Source organism: Acanthisitta chloris, unplaced genomic scaffold, assembly GCF_000695815.1.
Source record: "Acanthisitta chloris isolate BGI_N310 unplaced genomic scaffold, ASM69581v1 scaffold5407, whole genome shotgun sequence".
NCBI classification, from domain to species: domain Eukaryota; kingdom Metazoa; phylum Chordata; class Aves; order Passeriformes; family Acanthisittidae; genus Acanthisitta; species Acanthisitta chloris.
Window position 1 is genome coordinate 17,381 of NW_008680794.1, and position 11,071 is coordinate 28,451.

The 11,071-nt window shown below is 38.7% G+C and overlaps 1 protein-coding gene across 1 annotated transcript in view; it reads right to left on the reverse strand.

The window, feature by feature from the left end:
- LOC103805187 (carbonic anhydrase 3-like) overlaps positions 1–10,992 on the reverse strand; it is a gene marked incomplete at its 5' end in the record, with an annotated part of 11,915 nt that extends 923 nt beyond the window's left edge. The window contains 5 exons of the mRNA XM_009077823.1: positions 182–337; positions 3,254–3,319; positions 5,410–5,502; positions 7,346–7,464; positions 10,795–10,992. Of these exons, the coding sequence (XP_009076071.1) occupies positions 182–337; positions 3,254–3,319; positions 5,410–5,502; positions 7,346–7,464; positions 10,795–10,992 (632 nt within the window). The remainder of the gene's footprint in view (positions 1–181; positions 338–3,253; positions 3,320–5,409; positions 5,503–7,345; positions 7,465–10,794) is intronic.
- Positions 10,993–11,071: the final 79 nt, after the last annotated feature.

The window sequence follows — 11,071 nt, forward strand, 5'->3', positions numbered from 1 at the left end:
GGAAGAGAGTCTGATTCTCATGGTCAGTTTTACAGTCTGTTCTGACAGTCCATTCCGTGGGCAGCTAAAGCCTTCCCTACCAAAAAGTGCATGGTAGCACAGGGCTTGCAAATCATCACACTGACATACTGAGACACTGCTGAGAACTGGTAAGGGAGTAGCAGAAGTAGCTGGAGTATACCTGGTCTGGGCTGACTTCGATTGGCTCCCTCAAGAGAATCCAAGTGATGCACTCCTCACAGGGGGGTGTAGTGAATGAGCCGTGGTAGGTCCAGTAGTCCCGAGATTTGGGGAAAAGAATCGAAGGATCAAAGTGCTGAAAAGGAGCCTCTCTACCCTTAGAGAAACAAAAAGATACTTTTTTTTTATACGCTGCAGTAACTCTAGGGATATGCATCTTAAAAGACATCAGTATCTATGTTATTATAAAGAAAGTAGTTAAATACCAAGATTCATGAAAAAGAAAATCTCCTTTTCTTCCTGTCAAGCATTTTCTCTGCAATTAATAATAAATGACATTTTGATTATATTAATAAATTGAATGAAATTACAAACTGAATTGTGTGGGACCAAAGCAAATTCATTTTTACATTTTTCAGTTGTGCAATTATCAAAAGTTCATTTTATATTTGTTCTTCTTGTTGCACTTCAAATGTTCTGCAGCTCATATGCAGTCAGATCAGACTTGATGTAAGACATACAATGACATTCATGTCTTGATGTCCTCAAGCTATGGGATCACTTTATTGCTTATGTTCATGATGTTTAGCACTTCCAAAAGCTTTGACATGGTTCTGCATCCCAGGAGAGTAAAGACAGAATGCATAAGACATGATGTGCTTGTTCCAAAATAGATTAACTTCGCTTCTTCAGAAGATAATTCAATCCTATTTTAGCAGTATCCCAAAACCTAGCAATGAATGTGACAAACTCAGAGAAAAACAAGAGCTCCTTCATGAAAGAGCAAGATGGAAACTGGGAAAGAAGGCCAGAGGAGATAGAGTGTTACTACTTACTTTTACGTCACTTGGGATGAAAGTTAAAAGCTGTGGCACTACAGGCACTGTTACCCTTTTTATCTAATGGAACAGTGATCAGGTGTTTATCCCAGGTTTGTTATAGTCTTCTCTATCTGAGTGAAAAGGAATTTAAATCTGCATCCCTCTTCTTCCAGAACTGTGCTCTAATTACACTGTCATGGTGACACTCTCAATCTTTTTGTTGGCACTATTACACTCAATGTAAAAAATTAAAATATCTCCTGGAAGAGTACTGGATCCTGAATGTCTTACAAGTAAAGATTGCTATCACCAGACAAGGGAGGACAACAGATAATGTTTCCTGATAAATTTTCCACTCAATAGGATTGTATCCCCACAGGACTGTGACGCCATGTTCCCTCTGGGAAACAAGAATTAACCAAGGAAATTCAGTTAAGTTCTCAACTGGTACTTAGGATGCAGTTCTGGAAAATGAAGTCTATTATTCCTATTTCCTTCTCCTATCATGGAGAATCTTCTCTAGATTGGAACAGAGTATTACCCCACAAAGTGCAATGGGAGAAGTTGAAATAAATTCCATGCATCCTTGCACAAATTAAGAGTAGAAAGAATAATATGAAGACTCCAAGTATAACTGCTTGAAAAAAATTATTGTGTAAGTTCAGTATGAGTTTGCAAATTACTTCACAAAATTGTGCTTTTTCAGTAAATACAGTACAGTGTCCAAGAATCCCATGTGTAATGCATCAGAGCAATTGAAACTGCATGTGTGATAAAAACACCAGTGACACCATCCATTAATCTTTCAGAAAAATAGGTAATCTTGGTAAAATGTATGTGATGGCAGGAAAGAAAATAAAAGATAAGATACAATATGTGGTTGTTTGCATATGCATCTGTCTTTCTCTGCTTTTCTTGAACTGTTGCATCTTCCAGAACCACTACAGAGAATATCTGTATGTAGGAAATCAGATTTATTTTTTTTTTGCTGTTAGAAGCTATAAAATCTCCAGCTAGTCAGTATCAGAAAGAATGTAGTGGAGTGGATATCACTGCCATCTTGTCATCACTGTATGACATAGAGTTTCATAGGATGATTGATCAACTTTTTATTTACTGTGGCAAAGCTCTTCTGCGGGTAAATGGGCAAAAATTGATATGAGGATTATGAGAGAAAATCAAATCTGTGTCAAGACAGATACCATTGACACAGCATGGAGAGCTACAAGTAGGGTGAAAAAATTGACCTTCAGTTCTTTCAACAGAAAGAACTGAATTGCATTTGAAGACTAACAAAAATTTGAAAAAATAAAATTAATATGACTCTTAGTAAGGAGACAATGGTTTTCAGGCTCAGACCTGCATATCAATGGCAGTATACACATACATAAATTAAATGCAAGAGATTCTGCAAGAAAATGCTTACAAATCCATAGAATTCAGCCCTGGTGATCAGGTAGTAAATTCAAGGTCAAATAAAAGAGGGACTATTAGCATTATAAGACTCAAAAAATTTACCATGAAATAACATTGTTAAAGTATACCTAGAGATTAGCTTTACGTTAAATAACAGTGCTAAATAACAATAGATGCACTATCACAATTCTCTGCAAAGGACTCCCTTCTGCAGCTGTATCTATGCAATAGGTATGGACTGTGGCCCTTAGACCACTAATTAAACTGAAAAACAGTTTAGAATATGTTTACAATGCTATTTGTGCTAGTATCATGTGAAGAGAGAACCTAGGACTGATGTACAAACTGCACCATGTAACCTGTTTTATAAATAAATTCAGTTCCATCTTAAAACTAATAATGTTTTTAATCTCCCTTACACTGACTGGGAGCTTGCTCCATCATTCATACTAGTTCTTCTCATTTTAGGCTAATTACATTTCTGCCTCCCTTGTATGCATGTTTTCACCTCTGCTGTCCTCAAATTCAAAAAGCTTTTCATTTCCTCTTGATATTTGCACACTAGTGTATTTTTACAGAACAGTCCCAACAAGACTATAAAGTGCATATGTGAGCAGTGATTAAAAAATCCTCTACAACAAGAATACCTACAGAAGTGAAGAGTTACATGTTTAATTAAGTAAAAGAAAGTATCCTGCTCCACGGTCCAATGTATCACCTCTGGTGCTACTGTTAGGTATCAAAATGATGCCAAAAAAAATGAATCTGAACTTCTGATTTCTGCTTCTGCTGCTTTTCAGCTACACAAAGTTGCATCACAAAAACTGTTTTTATACCTTGGTCTTAATGTTATCAATTTCTTCAAGAATTCTCTTCATCTCTGGTTTGGGAGTATTTCCAACCTGTAACGCAAAGCACAAGTACAGTATCTTTTTCATCATGTTCCACAGCATTTGAAAGAAATGCAGCACATCCCATCTGTCACACCAAGCAGCAGCAGTGTCAGAGCATCTGGTACAGACTGACACAAAATTATGTGTGTTAAAAGAACATCCAAAATAGCAGACTCCAGTAACTGGCTCTGCAATTCAAATGTGTTGAAGGCTACAAGGCATCACTGACTGACAAATGAACTGCACACTCAGACAGTATCATCTACACCATCCAGGGCATAGCTTTTGGCTCCTGCTTTGAAAGCAACCCACAACCACTGTGAGACATATGCACACTCAGCAGTGCTGATGGTCTGAAGAGCTGGAGTTCCTGCAGGCACTTCAAATGTTCTGCAGCTCATATGCAGTCAGATCAGACTTGATGTAAGACATACAATGACATTCATGTCTTGATGTCCTCAAGCTATGGGATCACTTTATTGCTTATGTTCATGATGTTTAGCACTTCCAAAAGCTTTGACATGGTTCTGCATCCCAGGAGAGTAAAGACAGAATGCATAAGACATGATGTGCTTGTTCCAAAATAGATTAACTTCGCTTCTTCAGAAGATAATTCAATCCTATTTTAGCAGTATCCCAAAACCTAGCAATGAATGTGACAAACTCAGAGAAAAACAAGAGCTCCTTCATGAAAGAGCAAGATGGAAACTGGGAAAGAAGGCCAGAGGAGATAGAGTGTTACTACTTACTTTTCTAGACCTTTTAGCTGACCTTAGCATGATTAATAGGAACATAGTGGTATGCTTTGTAAGTTGTGTTTTACAAGATAAAGCTTTAGCCTAAAATAGACCAAAAGATATGACAAAGGAAGAATAGCTGAAGGATGTAATCATAGGGGAGAATCTGGACAGGTGCTGACCTTCAGTTTAAACTAACCACAAGAGAAAAGGTCAAGCTGACTCACTGTATAACAGAATTAAAATGATATTGGATCTATTCTATCTAGGGACACTGTGGCAAAATTAATTACATCCACTTGCTATTGCTTGGACAAATGCCACTTACTAGTGATAAAACGATAAAAGAAGACCTACTCTCTGATGGTGTGTTCAAGCTGAAGTGCCCACCTGCAGGTAAAAGGACAGTCACATAGCTGAAGTTTGCATAATTATCACTATTAGGCTGTGTGCCTGTTAGTGCTTCTCAGTGTCCTAGATTGCATACAGATTTGATACTAGGATTTCTTTCTTTCTATCAAGTTTATAAAAAAATAAAATGGAAAATACCAGTACAATATTATTTTGTTACAAAGCTGCTAAATTTCAAGGAAAATTTTTTTTACCAGTTTTTGTTACAAAGCTGCTAAATTTCAAGGTTAGAATGTAGAGAACTTCTTTTACCATCAGTTCTTTTTGGAGTAGATTCGTTGAAATCCTTTTGATTCCCAGCTTATGTGGGAATCAACAAGAGATAAGAGAAGGGAAACTGTCAATATAACCTTGTTGACAGGCAGAACAATACCTGCCAGCAGATTTTTTTTACCAGTTTTTGTTACAAAGCTGCTAAATTTCAAGGTTAGAATGTAGAGAACTTCTTTTACCATCAGTTCTTTTTGGAGTAGATTCGTTGAAATCCTTTTGATTCCCAGCTTATGTGGGAATCAACAAGAGATAAGAGAAGGGAAACTGTCAATATAACCTTGTTGACAGGCAGAACAATACCTGCCAGCAGACAAAAGGCAAAAGGAAATACTCATCCTATGCAGACTGTCCTCCTCACTCAGTGAGACGCACAGCAAAGAGCTGCTCAGCTATCAGGGATAAAGTTAGCAAGTGTCTCAGGCTTGAAGTTGTGTGTCTCTTGTTCAATACCACCCATGCCACTGGTGTCATGAATGGTGTCAGAAGTCAGCTCTGAACGGCTTAGTGCATGGAATCTGGAGGGCCCAAGGACATGTGTGACTTCAGTCTGTACATTGCTTTGAATGCTTTCCTGAAGAATGATACAGTGCAGGAGAAAGACAATGGGAACTTTTCTCCTGGCATTAGAGAAAAATGAAAAATAGAGAAAATTATAAAGACTGAACATTTGCCACTTACTTTCAGAAAAATGCCCACAACAGCCACACCGTCAGGTTGTTTCAAAGCTCCAGCAAAATTACCATGTTTTGGATTCCAGTGTACCATATGTAGCTAAAAGTCAATGAGACCTCAGTTATAAATGCAAGAAATTGCCAACAGCATGATCTTAAAAGCTTTTAAATTAAGAAAAGTTTCCAGTACACAGTAAATAAAGGAATCAACATGAAAAAGAGAACCATATGTAAGTATTTCCTGCTGCTGTTCCCATGCTTCTGTATGCTCACACTCTTTATAAAGCACTGCTTGGCACTTAATTGAAGCATAAGAGAAAGTTAAGTTTACCACAATAATCAGACAATGCAACTATAAATAGTTTAACCCAAGCACATGACATGCACACATGCAGTGCATAAAACACCTACTGACATGCTCTTCATCTCCAGTACATTTTTAGATCTTCAGGTTATGCAGACAGCTCAAGGACTGGCACTGGGTTGTATGTGGTGCATACATTAGTGTTTTCTATCTCTTACTTCTCTCAGGACATTGTACTGGAAAGGAGTGGAGATTTTAATCTGACATTTCTTTCTCCTATCTACTTTCAACAATGCTGTATTTTCAGGATATATTTCAAATTTTTGCACCTCCTCCCAGAAAATCTCTGTCTCCCGCATGTAGCTACAAAAGCTGTGACCAGCAGTGTGCAATCTCAGATTAAATAGCATCTGGAAGACAGCACATTTAAAGTTTATTTAAAATAACAACAAAATAATTTGCCTTGAATATAAATTAATGCATTGTTCTCTGTTTCTTTCCTCTTGAGGGTAAGGATTTCATTGTTAAGGCTAAAGGTGGAGCAGCCATATATGTTTGGCTGAAATGTAGCAAAATTTTATATATTCCAGACTTTCTTCTCCTGTCAATAAATATCTGAGTATTGCTAACAAAGGCAACATAAAAAGTCTGTACTTCAACCAAGAAATAGTCTGAGGAAGCAGAATTTGTCTGCTTAGTTGGCCACAGAAGATAGAACACTAACACAATTTGGTTATGGTTAAGGAATGGGAAAAAAAATCCCAAACTGTCACCCACAGTCATTGTTGCAGTGTTTGTGCACACTGACCCTGAAAACATCTGCCTCACTTTTGTCTTGTGAGAGGTGGGCAAAGCACCTGTAAGCTCTGTACCTTGAGGGCATGGGTGGAAGGCAGAAAAACACTACTGCAGGATTTTTATGGGCATAGGTGTGTATATTTTGGGCCTATTCTCAAATATGATGGAGGAAGGAGGTAGCATTTGCTAATAATTCACTAACATCAATAGGTAATTCACTGATATTTATGACCTGAAAACATCTTCAGCACCTAAAGCAGACATTCATTTTAGCAAATTGGAACAACAATCCTTACATTTTAAAAAAAACCCTGAAACATCTATTTTCCATGGTTTCTGAAAATAAACCCAGTGATTTTAAAGCAGAAGTATTCAGAAACTAAAACATACTGTGAATTGGTTTTAAGGTGGATCTAATTTTGAATGTCAGTTTATCAAATGTGCTTTTAGCAAGTATTTCTATTCATTAAAAATGCTTTCTGTAACTAACTTGGTAAATCAAGCTGTACCAGAAATGGCTATAAGCCAAAAAACATCAGCAGAAAACTGAACCTCCTATTTAGAAATGACAGATAGCTTTATTACAAATATTTTTAAAACATTCTAAATACCAGCATAAACTGTTGCTTGAAGAAGAGAAATCCATGTTAGTGTATACTTGCAAAGGTACATTTGTTGGCAGATGCAACCTATCCCATGCATGCTAACAAATATTCACGAGATTCACAGAGAGAGAAAAATCCATAAACATTTGGAAAAGGGAGAGTGGTTAACCTGTTCAGGTGCAAAATCAGTCAAATTCCAGTTAGCACTGAATACTACTATTAAAAATCAGTCCTACCTCTGCTGCATATTTCACTCCATCTATAACGTGCTCTGAGCCGTGGTCATCAGAGGAACCCCAATGCAAGTGCAGCTGCCGCAGCCTGTAGGCTCCGGTGAGCGGCCCCCCTCGCAACACTGCAATGGCAACCTGCATCAACACTAGCCAACAAAACCTCACACACAGTCACTGAACACCAGAGCACCTCCTGTTAACACAGCTGATTGCAGCAGGGGTCACAGCACTCACCAGTTTACATGACTGGGGCTGAATTCTGTTATCACTCATGAGTTCAGTTTGATGTGAAATACGTGGAAGCAGCTGTGAGTCAAGAACAGAATTACACCCCAGCCACCCAACAAGCCCATTTTCTCTTGGAAAGTGGGCACACTATAGTTCCTGGTGTGATGAGAGAAGGAAGGTGTTCACAGATGATTCTTGTCAAAAAATGGTCTGTTGTAAAATTATTTGGGTTAGAGCTGTTAAATTAACCCAAAGGTGCTTTGAAGAGTACCTCTAGTCCATGACTGTCAAACCTTTTACAGTTCAGACAGCTAAAGAATGGTTACAGCATAATTTGTTTCCTCTAAAAAAATTTAAATAATTTAAAAAGCATCTATTTCTTGAAAATGAGGGAAGACAATAAAGTTTAGGTCAAATGAGTTAGATAAGTGTTCTTGAGGCACCAACAAAACAAATTAAGAAACTGTTACTCCTTCTGTTCTTAGCTAAATAATACTGACCAGGTATCAGTCTGACAGTCAACATCAACTCTGACTTTCAAAACATCACACCTGCTCTTTCAGCCTGGAGATTCTCTTGAGCAGGGCCTGCTCACTGGATAAGCTCTTGAATGTATTTTTCATTCATTGCCTAAGGCTGGAATGAGTCGTGTTTCCTTACACAGAAAGCTGATAATGTAGTTCACAACTGCAGTGCCAGAAGACTTTGTTTAAATAGCATTCAAGTTTGAACTTCTACCAATAGCTTTGAAGTTCAAAGTTAACATTGAAATAATAAAACCTCTTTTGTCCAATGGTCTCAAATGAATTTTTTATATCATATGTGTTGGAATACATACACAGAGCAAGAGGTTTAACTTTGCAGTTTCTCTTTTTAGTTGGTAGGTGTCACAACTATTGTGGGTGCAGGGAAAAAAGCACTGCTGAGTTTTAGGCATGCAGTTCCTCTAATTTTTTTTATTTGTTCATTCATAAATAAATTATCATAACTCAATACAGTATTGAGTAAGCCTCCTGTGGAATCCTTCAATGGAAAATATTTATTATTAGTATTATTGTTTTTCTTATTTCACTTTTGAATATAGGACAAATAAGGCATAGACTCTAAGGCCCAACTCCTCACAAGTATTTGCTTGCCATTTCACACTGGAATCAATGGGAGACAGGGACTTTGAGGAGTTGAATTTATGCGATCTACCTTCACTTACAAGCTAAGTCAGTGTCAGAGTTGGAGACTCATTTAGAAGCCATTTCTTACAGGTGGCACTTTCCAGCCCTCCAATCCTGTGAAGCACTAGAATACAGCACTTCATAAAGTATACAGATCTCTCTAGCAGGAAAACAAATCTTTTTAACATTCAAAAGTTTCCATGTGATTTAAAAAAAGCTGCATTTCTTTTTTTTAAGTTAAAATGGGATCTGTGACTACTACTTATCGTGATCTGTTGCCACTGCCTAAACCAACAAATGAAGGTAATAAAATGTCTATACAATTCATTCTCATGTGGTTTTTCAGAGCTGTCACTGTGTTTGATTCCAAACAGACAGAGCCTATGAAACAAAATTACTATTCAGCAGCCTGCAGAATGTAAGGGCAGCCAGGAGTGAAAGTACACACTGGATGCCCAGATGAACAACAGGGATGATGGGGAGGGGAGAAGCAAGAAGGGAATGAAGGGAAGATAATTTAGAGGAAGGGCTGCACCAAGGGATGCACTTTGCTTGGCCAAATTGGGGTCTTTCTCCAACACAGATCCCTGGGCAGACATATTCTTGAGCAGCCTATGTCTAAACATTTCAGCCTTTAGAATGGTGCAAAGACGGAGCAGAACCAACGCTTGAAAATATTCATTATCAATTTACTTCCCATACTTTCAGTCATGGTATTGGTTTTATGCAATGCTTGTGGAAGAGCATTCTGGCTTATAAAAGGGACTTGTTGCAAGGGCATGTAGTGTTAGGACAAGGGGGAATGACTTCAAGCTGAAAGACAGTATGTGTACATTGGATATTAGGCAGGAATTCTAACTGTGAGGGTGGTGAGGCACTAGAACAGGTTGCCTGGACAAGTTGTGGATGTCCCTTCCCTGGAAGTGTTCAAGGCCAGGTAAGATGGGGCTTTGTGCAACCTGGTCTAGTGGGAGATGGTGGTGGGCAATAACTGGAACTAGATGACCTTTAGGGTTGCTTCCAACCCAGATTTCTGTGATTCTATGATAACATAAGTGCAATTCATGATTTGTTGATGTCACTGTGTAGAAGCTGTGGTAATGAATACTAAATAGATAAATAAATACTAAAGAACCACACTTAGAGCCAGTCCTGGTCCTAAATAGTTTAGATTCTGTCTGAGAGACATGGAACAATAACAATTAGCTGTAATGGTAAATAAACAAATCCAAGGAAACAATGGGTTCATCGAGATCAACAAGGGTGATAGTAGTGATCTTTCAATGTACTACGGTTATATTTCATTACTTATATAGTTTACTAAGAAATAAATCCTAATACAAATGTCATCAAAGGAGGTGCAGAAGCATTCAAAAGAATGTAACTGTTTCCTATTAATTAGATTGCTTTCCTTGTTGATAAAGGACCAATCAATATTGCAGGCTCTTGAGATGCCTTTGCATTTTATGATATTGTGAATTTATTATTCATTTTGACAGTTGTTGCCTGTCTGCTTCCAGAGCTACACAGAATTTGAGCATTTAAACTTAGAAATATGGGACTGCTCACTCTGAATTAAATAACAAAGCCATTTCATAGCTTTCCAGAAACTATTAAATGCTTTTTCCATAAATGCTTTTCCATAGCCTTTTCAGACTGTAGAGCACCTGACAAATTCCCACACAGTAGAAATCAAAATCACAGTCAGTGAAAATGCATATAAAAGCGTTTTGTTTACAAAGTGCTTTGGAATGCACACTAAACCCCTCTGGGCAACAGCCTTACGCAAAACCTGAGGATGTGGTGTCTTTGTTGAAGGAGGTGATGTAGGGAGAAGTCCACCTTCCACCTGAGTCTGAGTCTGTATTTCTGGGGTGGCCCTGAAGCTACAGCCTCCTTGTTCCGCCTACAGGTCCACTAGAATAAACTCCAAGAGCACATTTTTAACATTCCCAAGTGACTTTTCTCTGCTGGCCTGTGCACGCGGGATACTACAGGATGCTTTTTTGATGCCTGACACTTTGCAAACCCCCAAAATCCAAACCAGAAACCAACCTGATCGATCAAAAGTGTCGTCAAAGACGACGCGGCAGGTGCGCCCGTTGTTCAGGATGGTTTTTGCTGCCCCGGGATCATAACTGGCATGCCAAGGGGCAAGAGAGGAGTCATGCTGCACGTCCTTGCTGTTGATCTCGATGGGCGACTGCTTGTCTCCCTTGGCCAGGGGGTAGTTTTCGTGCCAGCGCTCGGGTCCTGGGGGACAAAGGCAAGGAAAGGCGGTCGGGGCTCAGCCGTGCTCGGCCGCTGCCCGCCCGGTGTCCCCGGGCCCCGC